Source organism: Aythya marila, assembly GCF_965140915.1.
Source record: "Aythya marila genome assembly, chromosome: 1".
NCBI classification, from domain to species: domain Eukaryota; kingdom Metazoa; phylum Chordata; class Aves; order Anseriformes; family Anatidae; genus Aythya; species Aythya marila.
The window spans coordinates 7,226,193-7,250,924 of NC_139042.1; the positions used below are offsets into that span (position 1 = coordinate 7,226,193).

Consider the following 24,732-nt stretch of genomic DNA (forward strand, 5'->3'; position numbering starts at 1 on the left):
AGTGCAGACTGAAGGTCTTTCTCAGGATCTGGTTGAATACTTTGGCAATTAGTTCATGCTGAATTACTCCCAACAACAGTTTAACAACCAGGTATATTAAAGATGGCTCTCCATTTCTGCTTTAGAGTCCATATACAGATATTAATATATGTACCATACATAGGCCATGTACATAATATATGTACTGTACATAGGACTATTGCATAGGCATACCCAAAGCAGAGGTCCACTTTAAACCAGTGGAAAACCTCATCAACATCAAAGAAAACAACCAGAGCTATCTGGACAAGTTGTGCTGCACTGGGGGACTGGATGTGGACAGAGAAACTGGTAGTGCTGCATGCACCTAGAGGGCATTTTGAAGGGACATGTGCCAGACTATCATTACTTTGATAATGGCGTCTTTCAGTTTAGTTTAGTTTCAAGTTTCAGGAATTCCATCCTATCACAGGAACAATTTTAACAGCCACAAATTACTTCTGGCAAGGTCACAGAGGAGTTGCCGGCCACCAGACATTTTTTGCTGGATAATCTGAAACGGTGATTGTTCTTTATTGAGTGAAATAGTAAATATCATACTTCACTGTTCAGTTTCTCTTAAAACAAATGTATTCTGTAAACATTACCTTCAAAGCAGGAAGTTTTCCTCCAAGACCTTTCTCTTTGGAAAGGAGAACTGGTTAGCTGGAACATAAAAGATGACAAAATGTTCAGAAGTAAATGTTTCCAAGACTGAGATAATCACTTGTCTTTACATCTTTATTTCCTTTCACAGAGCTATGTTTGACTATGACAAGAGCAAAGACAGTGGCCTCCCAAGCCAAGGACTCAGTTTCAAGTACGGAGACATCCTTCATGTCATCAACGCCTCAGATGATGAATGGTGGCAGGCGAGAAGGGTCACTCTGGAGGGAGACAGTGAGGAGATGGGAGTTATACCCAGCAAGAGGAGGTGAGTGCTGCCTCCTCCTTCCTCCTTCCTTGGCCATGATGTTAAAATATTCCATTTTGTTTAAAAAACAAACAAACAAAAAAGTATGCATCAATCTGCTGGAAAAAAAAAAATGGGGAAAGTAGAGAAAAATCCCACAGTCATTATTTCAAGAGCTGGAAGATAAGATTTTCGCTGTGATATTTAAAGACCTTGGGCTATTTAGCTGTGTTGAAAAGAAACCTAAAAGGTGATTTGATTAGCACTTTCACAGAGAAAAGTGGGATGGGGGAGAGAAAGAGAGCACCATCTATTAAAGATAGATTGTCTATTAAAGAACTGCAACAAAGAAAGGGAAAACCAGAACCAAAATATGGGAATTAGCACATGTGAAGTAGAACACATGTTTTAATGTCAGGGTGATTAGCCATTACATCAAACTGCTGAGGGACGTGATGAATGTCTTGACATTTTCAAATGAAGAGTGTATGTCTTTCTTTTCTGAGAGTAATAGAATTAAACTGCTGAGCCTGTGTGATATAAAGAACAAGGCTAAATTACATAATGGTCCTCTTTGACTTCAAAATCTGTTAATTTAATCTCTGCCTGTCTGGAAACTGATGGATAATCAATATCACAGTATGCTTTTCATGTAATGTAAATGAAGGAACTTTCTTCCCTTCTCCAAGCTAAATCTAAATCTTTTTTTAGCTGTGATGGATTTATGCCGACTGGTGGAGAGAAAATAGACATCTGAATGTTTCCCTTTATTTGTATTGTTTACTCTGTCTAGGTGTTTTATAAAATTGGCCACAGGTCCCTGATAGTATCAAGACTGCTGCACAAATCAGCATTACTTTGTGCCTTTGTTTATAGTTACTATAAAAGGTCAAGAACTGAAAGGGTGGGAGGAAAATGAAATCTGTCAAGCCACATTACATTTTTCTTTTGCAGCAATGCTCCCATACTGCATATAAACTTTCTATTCCTGGCTATTTCAGCTTTAGAATTAATATAAAAATGATCGTGCCCATTTTTTTATAATGGGAAAATGGGATGTCTGATGCTTTATAGAGCACCTGCTGTTTTTTCAAGGAGAGTTGGCCCAGGTGCTAATAGAATTCATGGTAGCCCTTGTTCTAAATTACATAAAAGTAAATTGAAAGGCCTTCAGAAACCTAATTGACATGAGCCCTGCAAAGACCTTATTTTCTCTAATCGTGGCCATGTTTGAATAGCAACAACACCAGGGTTTTCAGCAAAAGGCAATTTTGTAGTTTTATAATAGACAGAACTAAAAACCACATTATAATTTTTAAGATGGGGAAAATGTGCCCATTAAACAAACATATATAGTCTCTAGATACTGAAAAAGGAATTCCTGCCTATTATTAATATAAACACTAGATATTGTTGTAATGACACGATTGGATCACAAATGGGCAAAGAAGAAAGTCTGTTCAATTTTTACTGAGGAAGTGTGGTACGCACCATGAAAGCTACAAAAAGCTGTCAAACATAATAAGATACCTATAAGGGAAAGAAGGGCAAAGCAAAGCAACGGCTGAAGTGTTGTATCTTCTGTAAAGTGGAGAGGATATAAGTGCCTGTGACTTATTGGCTTCCCTACATAGTCATACACAATGGTGGGACCAAAGACAGAGGCTTTCTAGTCAAGGTCAGACATACAACACAGCTTGGGGAAAGGATGTGATGTTAAAATATTGGTTACAGTCTAAAAATAAGGGGCTTAAATTTGAGAAGACACAGGTCTCATTACCATGCTCTCCACTTGTCATCCTGATTCTTCACTAGTGAATCTCAGTAGTCTGAAAAAATCAATGGCATCTGATTTTCTGCCTGCACTAATGTAATGATGTGATATACCTGAGTTGGAGTGGGGGAGGGTGCTATTGTTTCATAAAAGGTTTCAGTTATACAAGGTTATTTTTTTCAAATGCATTGAAAAGTGACTATTATTTCCTTATTGTGGATTCTGGATGATACCTCGGAACCAGTGAGACCAATACACTCTCGCCAGCAACTTCTGTGGTCATTTACACCACCCAAGGGGAGGATGAGCCATCAGTGCATACAAGGCTGAGCTATAGAAAACTCATCAGACTTGCCAGAATATGCTAATTCAGAGTTAAATTTCCTCTACGTGTGCTGGTTATTGAGTACAAGAGACTTGATCCAAAGCAGAATAGCTCCAGGATTCATCTGACCAAATATAGGCATCTTCATTTAAAATGGTTTCTCCAGGCTCCTGTTATACATCTTACAGTTTATACATGTATAGGATTTCTTTAGAAGTTTCATGATATGTACTAGGACGTATTTATTAACAAACAGTAAAATATGTCTTGTGATAGAACAGGAGGAAAAGACCATCTGTGGCTGTTTATTGAGATGTGACTTGTCCCGCAAGCCCACCTTTCTGTGAAGTTGCAGGCTGAAGAGATTTCATATTTGTCTGTGCTTTTCAATCTCCACTTCATTTCTGTTCATTTTCTTTATAATTTCTTTATTATTATTATTTTTATTTCTTGTGTGTGTGTGCATGTATGTGTGTTGTATTTAGATACCTTCCTCTGCCATTGTATATATGCGTAAATATTATACCGTCCTGTGGGACTGCAACATGTTTTGTATTTCGGGTGAGAGGGAGGCTGTGCAGATCCAGAGATTATCACTGCCAGGATGAGTCTTTTTGCTGTCTGGTTTGCACCCTATCTTCTATTCAACAACAGCTAACATACAATTATTGCATTTTTCGTAAGTGAAATCATTATGAAATAGCTCTGAAAACCAGCGACCTCTTCAGTTCTACTCAGTATATATATACATGTATGTATACAAATAAATATATGTATACATACACACCAAATCATTATATAAATATAAAATATTTATATAAAATATTATTTCTTTAAGGCACTGTGTAAAGATAATTGCTTTCCAAGTATCATGTTTTGCACTTTTTTTACATATTTTTCAAGAAGAGCTCCTCAAATAATAACACTGTAGCATGAGTTGATAAGATAAATTTTAAATAATAAATCATGACTCCATACTCCTTTTCTCCTCTATGATATATATATGATATACCAGAATAAATCATAATTTCTAACTAGAGAGGAGCTGCCACTCATTATTAACTCCAGGATGTCGGATATATTACCAGCCTTTACATCTAAGTGATTAAATAGAGTTTGAAAGCTATTTGTCATTAGATTTCAGTGCTGCTGTCAATGTGTGGACTTGATGTTGTGTAAGTTGTTAAATTGTAAAGTCAAACTTTAAGAGGCAGTTTTGGAGGGTACCACTGCAGCTAAAGGAGATTTCCGAAAGAGGCAGCACAAGGAAATGACAGGGGCCTTGTGTTTCTCCACTGATCTGTGCAAGAACCAAACCTCACAAACTGGTGAGCCAGTGACTTCACTGGGGATGAGCAATAACTAAATGCTCAATACCCAGCAGTGCTGAAGTATTGCTGCAACCCTTTCTGCATCTGGAGACAGCATTTCATCCATTTGTCAGTATGTATTTGCTGCCTGATTACATCTGTTGTTCAGCACCATAGGACTGAGTAGCCAGTTGGGTAGAAACCAAATGTAATGCTATAAAGGTGTTATGATTTTGGATCGTATCGGTGTAGGCAACCATAGAACTTCAGCATAAGAGGCTGCAAACCACTTCAGTTGTGGTCAGTCACCAAATAGTTGTTATTGTATAGTAATAATGAATGGATATTACAAGCCAAATTGTTCTTGGTTACATGTCCACAACAAAGATTTATCCAAATTATGCCTAAGGTGAAAGCAAGAAAGGTCTCCCAGGTGTTGGGATAGCTGCCAGTCCTATACCAATGCCTCAGCTGGCCTATGGTCTTAGACGAGCACTACATTTACGTATCTGAATTACTACCACATCATCAAAAATTACTATATTTTCTACTAGAGTGGCCAGCAGTATTAGATTTTTACATCAGATTTTTATTAGATTTAGATGTATAGATTTAGATTTTCATTTCTACATATGCTAGGATTTTGATCACAATAATTTTTGGTTGCCTCACTGTCCTTCCTCTTGTCAGGATAATCAAATGGATTCAGCTTCCCATAAAGGTCAGTAGCAGGCAGAGCAGCCTATTTCTAAGACTCCCTCCCCATGGAAATTCTCACATCATTTAAGCGAATAAATAAATTTTTAAAAAAGCATGAAACCAATGTCCATAAGTTAAAGTGTATTAAATTCCTAGACAGATATTTTTATTTAGGAGTAAATGTATTTTAATTTGCTGTAGCATTGATTTTACACCTTTTTTTTTTTTTTTCACTTTGCCGAGCGTCTGCACAGAGAAAAACATTGTAATCCCCATACAACAGCAACCTCCCACTTCAAGAATGGAAAGCTTCAGTACTTTCTGTGATGTGTGTACTTTTGTTTGACTTGGGTCTGTGTGTCTGAAATTAATTTAGTTTGCAATTCCACACAACAGCCTAGCCTAAGTTCTCACCACTTCTACTATTGCTCCTACTGTAGGCACTGAGTTGGTCTGATAACACTATAGTATTCACACTAATCCTTCTGTTGTCTTTAAAATGTGCAGCCACAAAACCATAATTCCAAGATTTCCATTTTCAGCTCATTTGAGTGCATGTGGCTGCAAAGAATTGTGTAACTCTGTTATCACTGACTAAAGGTGTGCGGCAGCACCAGCCTGACAGTTGTGTTGTCAGATGGACAGCATTCTCCCTGCAAACACGTGTAACCACACTCTCCTACCAAAATGGGAGAAAAAAAAAATAATAAATTAAAAACCAATGTTTCATGAACATTTTTAAGGGCAAGGAACAAGAGATTTCCTCAGCACAGAAGTCCCTGTGGGCAAAAAGCCAGCTTAAATTTGTTATTCTGCTCAGCCTGGCAGAAGGGCATGTTTATCCACTCAAGTGAGTTTTATTTTTAATGGTCTCCTACAAATTGTCCACCTTCCTAAATATCACTTAAGACTTTAATGTTTAGATTATAAAACTTTTAATGTGGCATGATCTTGTAAGCTTTGTCTAAAATGTTACCTGACTATGCTTACTAAGCTAATGAGAAAAAATAAATACAGAGTAAAATTGATATGCATGTGTATATATATAATCCTCTTCCTGCCTCCTGCAATGACGGAAAGTTATCTGCTGAAGGAAAACAGCCATTCGCTTTTAAACAGAATTAAGTTGTTCTACAGTATTATGAGAATTCATTTTCTAATAGCATTAGATCTACCATTTTCATAAAATATTGACCAGGTGCTAAGCTGCTTTCTATAAGCAAGTCAGTGAAGGAGAAGAGCTGAAAGACAGCATGTTCTCTGCTATTGAAAAATTCTGATGTTCTGTTGTAAAAATACCACTTCAGGTATGCTCAAAGATAATTTGGAGAACAGGAATTTATTGGTACACTCAGACCTCACATAAACAAAGCTAAACAGTACAAAGAATGGAAGCAATGAAAGACTATGCACTGACTCCACATATTTGGACTACACATTTTCACTTATCTTTCACTTGATGGGCAGGCAAAACAAATGTAAAGTGGGTGTCATGGAAATGGCTAAGCAAGACATGAAGAAACATGTTAACAAAGATGTAAAATGTAGCAAGTTTTTTTTTTTTTAAATCCATTTTATATTGCATTATTATATGTAGTAACTCTCATTACTACAGTTCTCATACTGGATTTGGAAGTTGCTTTCATTCTACAAAATGTCTCAGTGCCAAATCCATGCAAATTAGGCTACTGTAACCATTTTATTGTATTACAGACACCGTTTTTTTGTTTGCATCCCTACATCAATGATAAATGCAATTATTAAAGATTAATGTATATCTCACTTGTTATTTTACATCTCCACTGAGAAGAATGATTAGTGCTTTTACAAAGGCACTGACAAAATTCCCAGTGGTCCATTAATACCCAACAATAAAGGTTCACAGTTCATGTTCAGTTGAGGTTTACTCAATTTCTTCTTGTTTGCAGTGCACAAAAATATCTGAAAGTCTTATTTTGAAAAATCCCATTTTCAAGAGACATGAAAGGTGTTTAGACATTGCAATGCCTTTAGGTGTTGCATCCCAGTAGTAAGTTACTCAGAAAATGAGTAAGAAGGGAACAGCATCATAAGGAACTAAAGCCTTGAACTTGCTAGTGAGGAAATATTGAAGTCTGAGGTATATTTTGAATGAACTTCACTCCTTTAGCCATACTGGGGAAGAGGAGAATGAATCCCTATCATTAGTGGAAAAAGAAACAAATTATAAGGTGTCTCCTATCATGAGAAGTTTCAAAGTTGTGAAGCCAGGTGGAAGGTCATGTCTTACTTCACCCTGGTTACTCAAAAGGCTGGAAGAGGTATTTTTAGATTATTGTCCTTCTACTAGTTCCTCCATATGAGACAGTAACTCTCTTTTCATCACACAAGAAGCCTAAGCAAATAAACTAGAAATAAAGTTTCTCCTGTGAGTACAGATGCCCTGGAAGCAAGCGTAGCCACAACAGACAGTGATGCCATACTTCACTCTCAAAAACTTATTTCCCCTTGAGTTTAATGAGATTTAAATCTCCCTGTAGTTACACAAGTAGTGATGGAGTAGATTGGGACAGCTTATAAGTTTTTTACCGCAGTTTATCCTTTTTTTTTTTTTTTTTTTTTTTTTTGGTAAGGGAAGAAACCTGCATGAATGAGCATCTCTGAAGAAAACAAGTACACAGTATATACTCCATCTGCCCCAGATCTCAGATGGTCTTAGACCATTTCACTGTACACCGTAATGTTTCTGCAGGGAGCTACACTTGAAGAGCAGGTGGAAAGCAGGAGATGCAATCCTCATCAGTTGTGCTTGATGAGGCTGTCTCCATGTGAGGCTCAGAGATTTTCAGCTCCCAAGTCACATCTTTGAACATCTCTTGAAACCTCATTTAGCCTCAGTGACCCCCAGGCAATGGGACTTGAGCCATGAAGTAGTTTTTGAAGTTGTGTCCTTGCTTTTCTCAAACCTGTAAGCATAGTTCTACCAAACAGATTTATAATTAGAAAGGGGCATGGGATCAATGTATATCATGCAATTTTTGGTTGCAAAATTGTGTCTCTGCAGAATTTGGCAGAGAAGAATCCTTCCCCTTCACTTAATTTTTTGCTCAATCCCTTTATAATCCAGTTTTGTGCAGCAGTGGTGAATGAAAAATGAATGCAGTTTAAAGTGAAACTTTTCTTCTTTTAAAAGCAGTTGCCAAAGCTGATTGTTCAAAACATTGTCCAAGGGATGGTGGCTGTACTAGCAGCTAAAACAATGGAGAAGTGTAAAGAATTTAGGCATTCCCAATGTCAGCTACTGTGAAACACTCTTCGTGCCTAACCTCCTCTTTTTCTTGGGGATAAAATGACTCATTTATTTTTGTTAAAATATAGTGACTGAAAAAGATTCAAAAAAACCACTAAAAATGCTTGAATTAATGTTCCTTTTAAAAGTTAATTAAAATATATATTTAAAGAGCTGGATCAATGGTGCATGCAAAACTGATATTCAGTATTTTTTATTTTCTGTCATTCACAACAATTTTTAGTCCATTTTTTTTTTGCCTCTGTCTATGGTAAAAATGTCCCAGTAGCTCTGATGAGAAATTATAGAATCATCTTTGTTCACTGCAGCCTACACTCTGGACACCACAAAGACAGAATCTTTGGAGAACCAATTTCTAATAAATTTCTCCAGAGCATGCAAAGAAACAAAGCTTTTCAGACATTTGGATACTGGGAGGATTCCTAAAGGAAAATGAGAGGTTTGTTCCTTACACCAGAGCAACATCTTGTCACACTTCAAGTCCCTCACCCAATACATGAAGGCAGTGGAGCACCTGAGCCAAAGTGCTTTAAAATAATTTTATATCCTGGGTGAAGCCATTTATTTTCTGCCAGCTTTTCTCTAACAGCTAACCCATTTTGTTGACACTTTGGGCAGCAGCAGTACTGTAATCACCCTGGGATGCATGAAATTTTGGCTTGGAAGTTTACTGTTCAGCTAAATAATAAGTAACTGAAAAGATGTCTATTATGAAAAGTGTCAGGAAAATTGTAACGGGAGACAACACTGTATGCTATCCTCAATACAGTTTGTAGATTATGAAATGCTTGTAATATTCAGCAGGCATTATAAGCATGTATGAACACTGTTGCTACACTTGCCAGGAGGATTAATGGCACTTAATGATATTATTTATGCACTACTAGAAGCAATGCAGAATGCTTCTGCAGTTCCTCATCTGTCTTGTACGCCTGTAGAGAGCAACCATTCCTCCCTGACTGCTAAGGCAATTATGAAGAATTTAATAAATAAGATCCACTCTTCAAGGTTAGTTTCCAAATTTCTTTATGCAGTAAATAAGAAGTGAAGTTAAAAGCAGATGTTTTAGGAAGTTAGACAGGACTGGAATTAGTGTAAATGTTAACACAGATTAATAAGTAGAATACTGCGTTCATTTGAGGTAATTATTTTCTCAGAAGGCATCCATCCTATTTAGGCAATTACACAGCCTCAAGTCTTCATTTCTTACTGATACTATCAAGGGACTTCATCTGCTAGTTTAACTTTAAGACTGTTCATGTGTTTTTAATAACACAGATTTAATTTGAAAACTGCATTTGAGCTGTTTCCATGTGAATATTCCACACTTCCAGAGAAATGCATTTATTCTAAATTTAAACTGTAACTATAGTAACCAGCATTCACTGTGTTTCAGTAGGAAATGTATAAGCCCACTCAGACAAAAGGAAACATGTTGTGCTAATTATCATTCCATCAAAAGATGAGAGTTTTTATTTAAAAAAAAAAAAATGTTCACAAGGAACTAGGTAATCTTGCTATCCAGACTTAGAAACCAAGAGATTTGAGAGAATATATTTTAATGTCCTTTATGGAAACTGTGAAAGTTAGAAAAAGGGTCATATTTGGACCAATTTGGAGGATATAATCAACCTCTTTTTTTCTTTTTCCCCTAGCTATTCATTGTCTAATAAAAATACAATATTGAGCTCTTATAAACTAGCTTTGCAGGATTTGACTTGGACTTCCTAGAGCAATTCATAAGCTTAGACAAACAGAGTTGCTGTTTCAATTATAGGCAGATGATTGGAATTTTTTTGCTTGGACCAGTAAATGGTAGATCCTGTAGATGATTGTAGATCATCTTATCGTGTAGATGGAAAATGAGGTGTAGTGAGAAAGTACATACATCAACTCTGATTTCTTACATTTTAATCCATCAGGTGAAACTTTGTCCTTTTTAGTTTACATTTGCCATGAGTTTAGGTATTGTTCACCACTGCTATGTGTCACATGTTGTTTTGTAAGGTATTTTAAGATAACTTTTAAGCTGTCGGTGAGCCTGAAACTATGGTGTGTTTTGTGTTTTTTTTTAAATAGGTTGGATTCACTTTGCCTTATTTGGGCAATCTAAATGTTCATCCTTTATGTAAACTAGGGATCAAAGCTTCCTCTATAGGAAAAGAAAAAGTTGGCTTCATAGAGAGAAATTTGTTGTACCCCAAAGTACACATCTGAGAGCACTGAGGTGAATGGCTTATTCTCTGTCTGTCCCTCTTTTGTTCCTCTAACCACAGAACCATAAATGTTGCCTAATTTCTGGACAGCTTAAACCAGAGAAGGTAAATCCTTAATGCACTTTTACCACATCTCCTTGTGTGTTGGGAGGGAGTGCTGGTGTAAGAGAGCTAAGGCTCCTTAAAGTCAGTCCTGTGTTTTCCAGCAAAGTGCTATTGGCTGAGGAAGTGATCTGACATCTCTCCCAGTTTGTAAAATTTGCTTTAGATGTTCTGTTCACGCATAATAAGCCACCAGAGGTCTTAGGAGATCAGATATCAAACGCATCATACAAAACACTGCTCTAATCAACATGTGATTCCTTATTTATGTTTTCTTTTCCACAGAGTTGAAAGAAAGGAGCGTGCCCGTTTGAAGACGGTGAAATTCAATGCGAAGCCTGGTGTAATTGATGCAAAAGGGGTACGTAAATAACAAAACCTCTTGAAGTTGCACTTTGTACTCATATGTTTCAGAGTAGAGAAAATTTCAGCAGCATGAGAAATATTGAGGTTGTTGCATCAAAAGTCTGCAATATAGCAATATATAGACAGAAATATAATATGAGGGTAGATTTTAAAAAGAAGTATATATGGATATATGTTTAATAGAGCAGGGCAGGAAATAAAAATTTCCTGTTTTCAAAAGCTCTTACATCTCAAAATAAAGGTTGAATGTTAGAGTCCTGAAAGCAAAATTTAGGTTTTGGGACATTCTGCTTTGACAATTGTGACAGACATTGAACACAGGTGTGTTTCACAGCAGACACAGTGGGCTAGTAAACACCAAATCTGCAAGTACCTTCCCACCAGCACTACCTCACCAGAGCAGCGTTTCTGCTGTTATCACTCTTCAGCATAGCTTTATTGTGCCCAGCAGTTGACTGTTTTCACTGGTATGATATTTAATACCTTACACATTACCGTCTGGCTGGCAAGACTCTGAACATGAAAAATGACCACAGTACTGGCTGTGGGGGTATAATTTTCTGCTTAAGTATAGCTTACATGTTAGCAGTAGAGTATTCACTTGATATTACTTTTGCAGGGATTTGGTTTTGAAACAAAGTTGATGTGGGTGGGATTTACAACTGAGAGCTTCAGTGATAAAACCGAGAGAGTACTTCTGAAGCCACAAACAAAAAGTCCCATTTGGCTCCGGAAAACACAATTCAGGGTGAAAACTGAAAGCTCAGAATACACAGTTATAGGTAGGAGCTAGAAAGGAGCAAAAAATAAGTGGTTCAGTAGGTCCCTTCCAGACCTGTAGTTCTTGTGGTCTTCTACCTAGTTTGGAATTCTCACTCTTAATCTCTTCTTGCTTCATTTTCACTCCGTAATGAGGATAAAAATACATATTTTTTTTCCATTTTATCCTGTCCTTTCACTTCAGACTATAACAGATTAGCAGGATGAAAAGATCCTCTCATTGAGAAGCAGTTCCTAGCGCAGTGCTTCCCAAGCCTCCAAATGCCAGCAAACTAATATTTCAGAGTTGCAATTTGCAAATACTTCCCTTACTGCCATGCACAACAGTTCCTGAGTTTAATGCGAATGCAGAATAATTGCACCAATGGAAACAAATTTCCAGATCTATAAGGTGCATGGAATCATAATTCAGGCTCTGCGTATTATTTGCATATGCAAGTAACTTGCTATAAAATACATAATAGACAGCATTGTGAAAGGACTTCTTTATCTCATCATGTTTCTTCAGGAGTCAGAACTACATTTTTAAATTTGAAATGGCCACTCTCTACAACCCTGTAAATTAACTTTATCATTTATTTTGGGAAATAATATTCTTCATATTGCCAATGAAATCACTTGTTAAATGCCTATTTCCTGTATATAATCAAAACCTTAGGGGAATAAATCATTCATATAACTAATGGTCCTTATTCAAGAGAGTCTGTCAAAAATTTAATTACCTCTTGATTCCCCAAATTGTTTTTCCTTTTTTGTCATCAGTGTAACATTAATCTTCTTGCTCTTCATATCAATGTTTGTTTCAGTATGCATAAATTGCATAATTACAGATCAAGACTGTTGTATCCTTTTGGGAACATACTTTCTATTGTTAGTATTTGCTAAAATTTGCTTTTGTCTACACAAAAAAAAAAAAAAAAAAAAAAAAAAATCAAGACTTTTTGGGAAAAGGTAATGTAGAATTGTATTTGAAAGAGCATAAAGGGTAAAAGTGTCCACAGTTAAACTAAGCACCATCATGTAAAATATGGTGTTTGCATACACATATATGTATGCGTGGGTCTGTGATCAGCATTTCCATTTAGTCTTTCAGTGTTCAAAAAGAAGTGACATAAGCTGTCTAACAGGGCATGTTTTACTTTTTTTTTTTTTTTTTAATCTGGAAGAAATTCAGCACAGCTAAACAAGGCTGCAGTAAGCCCAGGAGAACTCTTCTGTTTGGAAATCAAACTAAAATTCAGATAGAAAGGGGCTTATGAGTGTCTGTTGCACCTTTGAGCTCATATGTACATGTGGACAAGTGAGAGAAATTTCCTTCCAGTTTAATTTACCCTAAAGATGAAATTGGGAGAATAGCATTTCATGTGATGTTTCTAAATTTGGCCAGGGGATATGCATGGAAACTTTTAAAATATAAATAAATAAATAACTGAATACAGAAACTGCTTCAACATTTTGCACAGGTAGAAGGTTCATAGTATTGTGTTTTTATATGAATTATCTTGGTAGCCCCAAATACTTTCTTTCCTTATAGAAGCAATGCTTAAAAGCTAATAAGCCACAGAAGACTTTTTTTCTTTATGAGAGAGTGAAAAAAATTCTTTGAGCTAAATTCTCTCTTTGATTTTAAAATATGAATTGTCTGGATATTTTACCAGCTTCAAGTCTTATGTGTTTTCATTTGTTTGTACCTTATTTTTAATCCCATATTCAGAGATATGATAAAAATGCAGTATTATAGACTGTGTGACATTTGTTGGTTGGGTTCTTGTGTCTCATTAAGAAGGTGTTTAAGAACACTCAGCAATACAGTTGATAAACCTGTTCAGTTGTGAATAGCTAAAGGATAACCTCTTCAAAGGCCCCAAATTTCCTCTTTTTCTAATCAAACTTGAGTGTGTTACCTCATATAGAAAGTTACTAGTATTTTTTTAAGTATGATTTAGAATATTTATACCACTTTCAATTCATTTCATTAGAATCCTCCAGTCCATGGCTTGTGGATTAGAAAACATAAACAATCAGGATGAATACAAAAACAGGGAATGTGAAACTCAGTTAGAGAGCACTAGTGAACTCTTATGGTCTTGAGTTTAAATCAGGCCTTAGTACAATTGGGCCTTTGTACCTTTTTTTACAATGCAAAATTAAATTCTGATGCCCATCACAACAGGATTATGTACAAAGCATAAATAAATTAAAAAGGAATTAGATAAGTTTTCAAGCAGTGGATCTAGTGACAACTTTTAACTCTGTGTTCATGTAGCTCAGGACATACTAATTGTTCATTTCATGAAGCAGGGAGGTTATAAGAGGGGAAAAAGTTCCTGGGCTAACTAGATCTCTGTTGGCTTAACCCAACATGTCTACTTTTCATAGAATCATATAGGTTGGAAAAGACCTTCAAGATCACCAAGTCCATCCATCCACCTGACCTACTAAGTCCCATCACTAAACCATGTCTCGCAGGACCACATCCACATCTCTTAAATACCTCCAGGGATGGGGACTCCCTGGGCAGCCTTTTCCAGTGCTTGACCACTGTTTCATGAAGAATTTTTTCCTAATGTCCTATCTAAACCTCCCTTGGTACAACTTGAGACCATTTTCTCGTATCTTATCACTTGTCACCTGAGAAGAAAGACTACACCCAACTCACTGCAACCTCCTTTCAGTTAGTCATAGAGCGATCAGGTTTCCCTTCAGTTTCCTCTTCTCCAGACTAATAGACTTGAATTCTCTCAGCTGCTCCTTTTAAGTCTTGTTTTCTAGTCCCTTCACCTAGAGCAAAATAAACTTACTTGTTCAGTTTCAGATATATCATTTATTGTATAAGCAGCAAATGAAACATTAGTACAGCTTATGTTAAATTAAAAAAAATAAAAAATAAAAAAATCATCAGGTTCCTAGATCCTACTAATGTTTTTAAAGATATCAAATCAGTCAGAAATGCTATCACCTACATAATAAGGAAAATAATACAAGACTGATATAAACAGCTTCATTTACTCAAACACTGATCGTGCCTCAGTTGGGTTGAACAAGTTCATTCTCTAGCTTCATCTACATAATGAAGTAATGATCTTCACAGCTTTTTCCAGTTGTTAAATAACATGGGTGTCATATCAAAACAACCAGGCCATCCACCAAATTCCCAAAGGCTGCTCTATGTTACTGCAGCAAAGGGCAGCATTTCCAGGATACTGGTTACCTTAAAGGTTCAAACTTGCAAAAGCACAAATGAATTTAAATTAAAATAGTTCATTTCCTAAACATATGCTCTCTCAGTCTATGGGGCCAACTGGTCTACGGATAACCAGTGGAAAATGAGCAGCACAAAGGTTTATATAAAATGTTTATATTGAAGGAAGCTACTGGAGTAGTATCTATCAAAGCAGCATACTGAACTCTTAGTAATTATGCCTACCACAAGCTTCAGGCTTAGCAAGAGCAGACTTTGTTTTATTAATACTAAAACCTACAGTGGCTGAGGGCTTTTCAGATTTTTACTGAATTAAAAGAATGCCAAACAATGACAGAAATATTACAGAGGAGAAAGAGACAAGCCAGTAATCTACTTTTTTCTTAACTGTTGTAATTACAACCAGTCTTTCAGGAGACAGAAATAGCATCTCTTGCTTTTCTCACTGTCAGATTATATACACTTTCTTGACTGTCTCTTGAAAATATTTTTATAGCAGAAACTGTGGCTCTTGGAAAGACCTTTGTCAACACCTCATTTTTTTTCTAATATTCATGGACGTTTCTTGTCCCTGAGAAGTATTGCACTATCCTGAAGCATAATGTTTAGGTAAAACAGAAAAATAGTTAAACAGATTTTTTTTTATTTTTTTAAAATACTATATGCCTTTTCATTTCACCCCTTAATTAGCCAGTGACTCCAGAATGTTTTTTATTGGTAAATAACCAATTTTATTTCCCAAAGAAACAAATTCATGCCTCTTCCAGTCTCTCAGCACATATCCAAAAAAAAAAAAAATGTACTCATAAGGTTTTCCTTATAAAGTAATCCACACAGTTCCTTCCTTTCCTTCCTCATGTTTGTTTTTGGAATACCTTCAAGTCAGCAGCTAAATGGTAGTGAAAGGAGAGATGCTGGATTGGCAATAACATTTCTGTACACCTTGATGTGTATGTATATCTGTAAATGTATGAAAAGAGAAAAGGAGGGAGTCTGCCTTTTTTTTTTCCTCCTCTAAATTTTGTGGTCAGAAAATAGCAACTGATGCTGAGGAAAAGACAATGGACGTGTCAAACAACAGAACGTGTGGGTTCACAGGTGGAGCAATTTACTAAGAAGAGAGCTTGAACAAAAATGAAGCAGTATACTCCTACCTGCAAGGATGATATGAAGGAGGGTTACTGAAGGTGGCGTAGGCACTGACACACAATTAAACATTCTTTATTCTCAGTCTCAGCCAGATTTCTCTCTTCTTGCCAATCTGGCCTGACTTACCTCTGCTCCACCAGTCTTTCTACTTTCTTGTTTCTTTCTAATGGGGAAGGCTGCTTGTGGGGGGATTCAAAGAAATCTGAGTACCCTTACTGGAGTAAGTGCTCAGTTCAGTTAAAACTTGATCTCCAACTGGTATTCCAACAACTGCCTAAAAAAGGAGCATTGATTTGTACAGCTGTAATCTTCAGAAATTTGAGGTACGTATGCCTGGGAGCAAGGTGCCTAGCAGCAGTCTGTCTGTGTCTGTTTTTAGCCTGCATAATCCAGTAGTTTTATATTTTTTTCTAGATTGACACTGCTGTAATTTGTGAGGAGCAGCCAGTGAATAATGCAGCTGCAGTGTTGTTGTTCTATTTCTATACTTACTGCTATTTTTAAAAATGTGCTAAAGAGGGCAGAGTGAGCTGTAGTCAGATCTCAGCTACCAAGGATATCATCTGGAGCACAAAAACCTACCCAGAAAAGGACTGATGGTGGCAGGGTACATCAGGAGAAAGGTGCTCCACGGGGTGTCAAGGCAGTCCCACAGCATGAACATCAAATCTGGTGGCAACAATCCAGGTTGGTCCACAGCCCTGTGGCTCCCAGAAAAGTCCATATCAACTTTCCATGTCCAAAATCGAACCCAGACACAAAATCAGCAAGGCAAGGTGGGATGGACACAAGGCACAGACGAGCCTGCAGCATAGCCCTGGCAAGGACCAGGGGCTATGGGCATTTACTGAACCTCCTTGTCCTGCAGATATATGTCCCACTAATGTGATCCCAGATGAGATCATGAAAATTCATGATTCTGCTGCTTACTCTGCACTGTGACTGTCAAAGCACTTTAGTTCAGTCCAAATTTTTTTTAGCTAGCCTTTGTTAAAATGTAGATAATCCTTTATTAGCAGAAGGCTGTAGGAGATTACAGTTTTCCTGTAAGGCCTATTCTGTCAATTCTGACTAATTCTGAGCATTTGAAATGTAAAGTCCAACTTTGTTGTGTAATTAAATTTTAGGGTTTTTTGTTTGTTTTTCCATTCCTTGATGCTGCTTCCACTTGCAGTATCAATTGATTTAGTTTTCTGTTTTAGGTCCATTATGTCATGTTTCCAGTGTGCTGAAGGCAAAAAAACCTTTCCCATTAAATGCAGTAGAGAAGCTGGCCTGAGCCCTAGTATATGTTTTTGCTAAGGACTGTTAGATTTATTCAGTTGCATTAAAAATAAAATAGAATAAAATATTTTGTTATGATTCCTAATAACTTATCATTCCTCATAACATTTAGCATCCAGAATGCTACAGTGTGGCCCTGACTGTATAAACAAAATGGGTCTTCAATAACACCCCAACAAACACATCACAATTTTCCCCAAAGAAAAATGTTTTATTGTCTCAGCACCAAACATTTATTGGACACCTACTGATATTAAAAATAATTTGTTTAAGTTGATAATTTCTAGCTAAAATATGCGTTGATTAGGCATTTATTTATAAACTTCCAGAAAAGATGTAAATAGCAGAGATGGGTCATAATGTTTTAGCTTGGCTTCTACCCATCAGACAATTTTGCCTGAATGTCTAGAAAGCTTTAAATATGACTTCCTGCAGAAATATTAGTTACACATGATGTTGGGACAATTATATAAACATTGTAAAATATTAGCTGGTCTTTATATAAAATGAATTTGCTGTCTCATAAATTAATATTTCTCCAACTCAAAAATACCATATTAAAGAGCTCTTTACCATATTAAAGAGCTCTTTCTTTCTTCATGGTCCAGAACCCCAGCCTGTCTCTGCTGCCTGAAAGAGATGTGGTCAACCACTGCCTGAAGTGAGCCTGGGGTCACTGTCTTTGCCACAGGCACCTACAGTGTACCTGTTCAAAGTCAGATGCAATAAATCCTGTTTCTGTGAGCCTTAGCTGGGTGCCCTTCTAAAACACAGAGCAGCCATTATAATGCACAGTGAGACAGTTATCACTCTTCAGTTCTCCATGAGGCTGTGGCATGACAAGGACAAGGCATGACAGCTTTATCCATTTAATCTTGATCAGATACAATAATCCAAAGTTAAGGACCACAGGGCTGTATCCAGACTATGCAGTTTCAGAGCTAACTTAATCATCTCTGCCATTTCTTCTGGACTGATCTTTGCACTAGTAGTTGCAGTGGAAAAAAAAAAAAATGCTATTAATAACCTAATAAAAAGAGGTACTAATAACTTGGGCAGGAAGAAATCAAATGAGGTTTAATAAGAGCAAATGTAGAGTTCTGCACCTGGGAAGGAACAACCAGACGTATCAATACAGGCTGGGGGACAACCTGCTGGAGAGGAGCTCTGAGGAGAAGGACCTGCGGGTCCTGGTGGACAACAGGTTGACCATGAGCCAGCAGTGTGCCCTCGTGGCCAAGAGGGCCAATGGGATCCTGGCATGCATTAAAAGGAGTGTGGCCAGCAGGTCAAGGGAGGTGATCTTCCCTATGAAGAAAGGCTGAGAGACCTGGGTCTGTTCAGCCTGGAGAAAAGAAGACAGAGGGGATCTCATCAATGTTTATAAATATCTGAAATGTGGGAGATAAAGGGATTTGGCCAATCTCTTTTCAGTGGTTTATGGGGACAGGACAAGGGGTAATGGAGCTCAGGAAGTTCCGCACCAACATGCGAATGGACTTCTTCACAGTGAGGGTGACGGAGCACTAAAACAGGCTGCCCAGGGAGGTTGTGGAGTCTCCTTCTCTGGAGATATTCAAGGCCCATCTGGACGCCTACCTGGGTAGCCTGCTCAGGGGTGTTGGCCGTTGGCATGGGGGTTGGACCAGATGATCTCTCAAGGTCCCGTCAAACCCCTACAGTTCTGTGATTCTGTGAAGACAGATAGTCTGCATAAAGTCTTCTGGCACCACTTTTCCAAGTGTAAAATGTAAATGCTTGGATACGTTTGGGTCCATAGATGAAGCTATCTAGAAATACGTGGGGGTAAGCTCCCTGCTCAGCCCAGTGTATAGCTCCTGCGGTGTCAGTAAAAACTATGCTGTTGCTGCAAAGACGGTGCAAGATCCTGAACTTCTTTAATTGTAGAGCTATAGGTGGAAAAAACTACAGACAAGAAAACCCCCTTCTACTCAGAAGCGAGCTTTTTATAGAAAATCATTCTGCATGTCATTTCTTTTAGGAGCTGTGAATCAGTATTTTACTGTACACTCCCCCGTCTTAGAATGATTGAAATTTGCTTTGCTGTAACCAGAGAATAAGAACAAATTTTCATGTTTGCTTCTTAAAATAAACTTTGGAAATCAGTCATGTCATAAAATTTCTGGTTTTATATCTCCATTACTAATTGACATAAAATCTTTTACAAAAGCTTTGTTTCTGCAATATTGAATTTTAGCTGTTACTCTTCAGCAAGCATTCAAGAATGCTTCCTCTATGACAAAATGGAAATGAATGACAAGAATAAAAAAGCCATGTGAAACCATGTTGCAAAAATTCCTCTTACAACCCATATGACCTCTAGGTAGGTCTTCATAAGGAGCCAAAGAAGGCTGTTGAAAAGTATTAGAAGAAAATTGCTGAGCAGAGGTATTTTCTGCACAAAGACTTTGTATTGGCACAAGGCATTAGTAGGTCTGAAGCTGCTCTTCAGAAATTTGGTGTGAAGCTTTCCAGTGCAGGGCAGAGGAGCAGTAAGCTCTTTATATTGTTCTGATGTTGTCTTGCTTCCAGTTTTTTCTTTGTTGTATTTAAGTTCTGCCAGAGGCTGCACAACCTCAGAAATGGGGGTACCAGTGGGGGTCGTAAAAGAATTAGATCTCAGCACTGTTTCTGCAGCCCATATCTTGGAGAAGGCTGCTCCTCCCCATGGCAGAGGAAAGATGGGGCTCATTTGTCCATCTGTACTTGCCTTTCCACACATTTTCACCTCCTTCATAGTCCTGTCTTCACATTTCACGACAGCTGGAGCTGTTGCCAGGCACATCTGTTTTGACCTAAGCCCATATTAGTGGGCTGCCCTGTTCATTCCCCTTGAGCCAAACACATTTTGTTCAGCATTTCTGCAAGGGACATTGGAAATACTGCAGTTATCAGCATCTAGTTCACTCACGTGCTGAAGCAATCAAATGAAATTCAGTTGATAAAACAACACATAGCCAGGAAAATTTAACTGTATATTGTCTTGTTGCTCCAGGGTATGCTGAGGCACTCTACAAAAACTTACATTAATTTAATAGTAATGCCTGTTGTGTTGTGATCACAAATGGAAGTAAATGAAAACAAGCCCTCAGTTTTGATTTATTCCTCTGTAGCATTGTTGATTATAGCAGGGAACTGGCATGCCTTAAGGAACACGTTTTTTCTTTAAAGTGATGAAACAGTTCGAGGAACTGTGGAAAACACTGTCAGGTCAAATTTGAGGCTTTTACACACCTGAAGTGAAGAAATATATTCTAATAGCTTTCTTTTATAATCCAGTGGAAAAATTCTTTTTTTTTTTTTTTAAAAAAAAAAAAAAAAAAAGCCATTAAAAGCCATTTTTTAAAAAAGCCATTTAAAAAAAAAAAAAAAGCCATTTTTCATTTCATTGAGAAATACAGACTATAAATGTCTAAAATTTGTAAGCTTAATTGAATAGAGTTTCAAATGTGAGAACAAAGGTTTTGGCGTTGAACTATATCCAGATGGTCAAAAATATTGCTGCTTGTTGGCAGCTTATCAGTCAAAGAAATACTGGTGGAGTCATTTCTGCAGTTAATGAGCAATTAAAATACATTAATCTCATAGATTTTCAACCTGATAATTGTGTGAAGTTTATTTATGAGATAACACTGCTTCTTACGTGGCCGCAATGTTAGGAATAAGAATATCAATAAGTGTTTTCTGTGCCATTATAAAACTGTGCCATCCTGCTTAGGTAAGAGGAAAGTTGGAGAGTTGCTGACATAAGGGTTAAAAAGTTTAAATTGGTCACAGATTAAATACAAGAGGGTGAAAATTTGCTAGCACAGATAGAATACCTAAGTTTACAGCCGAGCGTTAATTGCTTTTCTTCTAAGCTGTTCCAGCAGAAATTTGTGCTGAGTTTAACTTCATATGTGTGCTATTTTTATAGCTTGTTGTCTAATGCCCTGAATCAAATGGTAGGAGATCTGCATGTATGTATAGGTAATTTCATAGCTGTTTGGCTATTCTTCTGAAAAGCACCTCAGGAACTGCATTCCAGTGGTTCAAAAATAAAAATGGATAGTGTTGGCAATAGATTCAAGGAATTAGAAACAGAAAAATATTCACACAGAACTCTAGAAGAGTGGAGTTAAGCGTTAATGCTCACCAAGATGTTACGGTCTCCATATTTCACATCTTTATTTCTGTCTCACTCAAATTCAAGCCATTTAATGCTGATTGACTTTGTGACTCACAGGCCATGTTTTGAAGGTTATAGGAACACAGGAAATGCCAAACTGGGTCAAATCCAAAGTCCATTTAATCTGATATTCCATCTGTGAGACTGCCAGTATGAGGTGCATTACTGGAATATATGGGAGATGAACTTCCTGCACAAGCCTTGCACCAGTCTCTTACAGTGACTTTGGTTTTGCTTGCCTATCACTTTATTTTGTATGTTTTTTAGCTGTAAAGCTCAAACATATAAACATTTTAAATGAAAGTAATGAACCTGATATGACTGACTGTCTCCTGAGTGAGATCTTTGCCATCATTCAGTCTGCTACCCCAGTCACCTACCTCCTTTTAACTCAAAAGGGCAGTTGCAAAGCAAGTCTGCTCTGATTAGCTTTCAGTGAATGGTCTGAAGGCATGTAGGTATTGTAAATCCTTCTCCACTACTATTTTACAAAAGAAGTGTAACAAAGGTCCTTATTTAGCCCATTGTTTATGCAAAAGAAAATTTTATATAGTAGTTTATAGCCATGGTAATAAATGATAAATTACAAAGAATAGTGATAAAGGAGAAGGTTTTGTGTTGTTTATACTGTATTAGCTAACTAACATCTTCTGCAGTTTTATTTACTAGTGAATTAACTCAAAAGATTGCATAGGGGTGACCAAAATCCTCAGTTTCATTTTCAAATGTGAGGAAGCACCAGCAGTTAAATGGCAATTAGGGTTTAAAAAAAAAGATTTGAGAAAATATCTGGTCAAAACTGAGGAATGAAGGTTGAGTTGACAGAGGTACTGAAATGTTCCCTGTGGAAAGCTGTGGGCCTGGGCAGGCAATCAGATGGTCACAAAAGTCTGCCAAGTCCATAGTAATATGTTTGTTGATCTCTGAGACTCTCTCATCATCATTGCTGTTGCACGAACGGTGCTGAGACAGGTTGACGTGTACAAAGGTTTATCAGCAGGATCTATAGCTGAGGTAGTGCATCAGCTCTAAGAGGGAAAGTTACTATGGGAAGTAAATTTAAAAAAAAAAAAAAAAAAAAAAAAAAAGAGAGAAGAATCAGACAACACTGCCAAACATCAAACAACTTTCTAGCTCCAGAGACAGCCTTAAGAAAGCAGAGGAAGAGACCTTCACCCAGCCTGTGAGTCAGGCTGGGTGAAAGCTGATGTGGGCTCAGGTACAGCTCCATGGTGTTGGGCTGTGAGCAGCTCCTCAAGAAGCACAGGCATGTGAGCTAGCAGAGGCTCACTGTTTGGCTCTTTTCCCATCACCCCTCTTTCAGTTTCTCCCCCAGCATTGCAGTGTTATTCCCTGTAGTACTTAAGACTGGTAGATTTGTTTTTAAATGTGAAAAATGATCTAGGCTTTTCTGCTTCCCTTGGGGCAGATTATTCTACACCCAAATTGATTTTACCGTCAAGGAGCTTTGCCCTTTCTTATTTTCACACTATTAATTTCAGTGTTGCTGCTTGAACAAATCCTTTGCCCTCTCTTTATGTACAACCTTCAGGTACTTGCACATGACCTTGCCTGCCACGTACTCAGGCTTTGTACATCGGCATTTCAATCCTGCCAACACCGATGCAATATAAATTAGCAGATGAGTACTCCCTTCTGAATGTAATTCAAACCTTGCACGAAGTTAAAAACATGTCTGCAGAATTGGAAATACTGTTTTTACATGCTTTCTTGAAAGCCTATTAGTCTTTCTCTTCCCCCGGTAGTTGGTGTTGTTTTCAACCTTTGTTTTGTTAGGAATTGAAATTGAGTTGCTGGCTGACAAGTGGATAAGTAAAATTTCATATTTATGAATATTAAACAGTACTACCCTTGCCTTTTAAATCTAGGCAGCATGGAGTTTTTAATCAGGCTCGTACTTTTTCATTTCAAATTTCCAAGATCTAACTCTTCCTGCAGCTTCTAAGAAAAGCTAAGCAAGTAGAGAGATCTTCACCTGAGCTTCTTCTGTCACAAAGTATCCCAAAGTCCCGAAGTTATCAAAACAGATCATGATGCAAAAATTCAGTAAGGAATGAATGTAGGACAAGACACTTTTATTTGCAAATACTTGCAATGTCTAAGAAAATTTATGATTGGACTTAACAGAACAGGGCATCCCACTCCCAACATCTGATAGATATGGAGAAGTTAACATTGGTTGCTTGCCAACATACAATGGTGTGCACAGACTGAATGAAAGATAGATGTCTCAAGGATTATACTGCATGGACACTATACAGCCAGCCTTAGATTTGCCACTAACAACTTCTTCGTTTATCTTTCTGCTTGTTTGCACAGATGTCATTAAGAGCTTTCTCTGTATGAGAAATGACCCAGACCCAGAAATGTCTCACTTTTCACAGGAAAAAAAAAATACACTAACACAGGATTCTGTTGAGAAATCCATTTTTGAGACATGGACTTTGGATTACTAGGAAAAAAGTTCACTATAAAAGCAGAGAGGTAGTATATATACTGGAAAAGAGAAATGACACTGATTATCTGTTTCAGGCACAAACTTCTCATTCTGGTGTCAGTGTAACTTTGTGGTGCAGTGGGATCTATCAGTTCATGTAGATATAGCAGTGCTTGAGTGCCCAAAACTTTATTAAGTTAAGTGCTGTTCAAACAGAGGAAAAGAATGTTGTTAAAGAGCAAAATGTGCATAAAATAAGAAAAGCCTTGAAGTTGATAATAGATCATGCAGATTTTGGTAAAATGCTGTATTAATGATGACTCTTCATATCACAGAATCACAGAATCACAGAATTTTCTAGGTTGGAAGAGACCTCAAGGTCATCGAGTCCAACCTCCAACCTAACGCTAACAGCCCTCCACTAAACCATATCCCTAAGCTCTACATCTAAACGTCTTTTGAAGACTTCCAAGGATGGTGACTCCACCACTTCCCTGGGCAGCCTGTTCCAATGCCTCACAACCCTTATATAAGTTAGGCCAAAAGCAGATATTAAGGAAAGAATAATAATTTGAAAAAGTGGCAGATAAGTGGTAAAATGAATGAATATTCATCATTCTCATATACACATCAAGACCAATCTCATAACAAGACTGAT

The 24,732-nt window shown here is 37.3% G+C and overlaps 1 protein-coding gene across 7 annotated transcripts in view; it reads left to right on the top strand.

Annotated features, from left to right (window-relative positions):
• Positions 1 to 24,732, top strand: part of DLG2 (discs large MAGUK scaffold protein 2) — a gene marked incomplete at its 5' end in the record, with an annotated part of 1,037,476 nt that overhangs the window by 983,708 nt on the left and 29,036 nt on the right. For all 7 annotated transcript variants that reach the window (XM_082764777.1, XM_082764780.1, XM_082764778.1 and 4 more), the window contains 2 exons: positions 776 to 952; positions 10,932 to 11,007. In XM_082764777.1, coding sequence (XP_082620903.1) covers positions 776 to 952; positions 10,932 to 11,007 — 253 coding nt within the window. The remainder of the gene's footprint in view (positions 1 to 775; positions 953 to 10,931; positions 11,008 to 24,732) is intronic.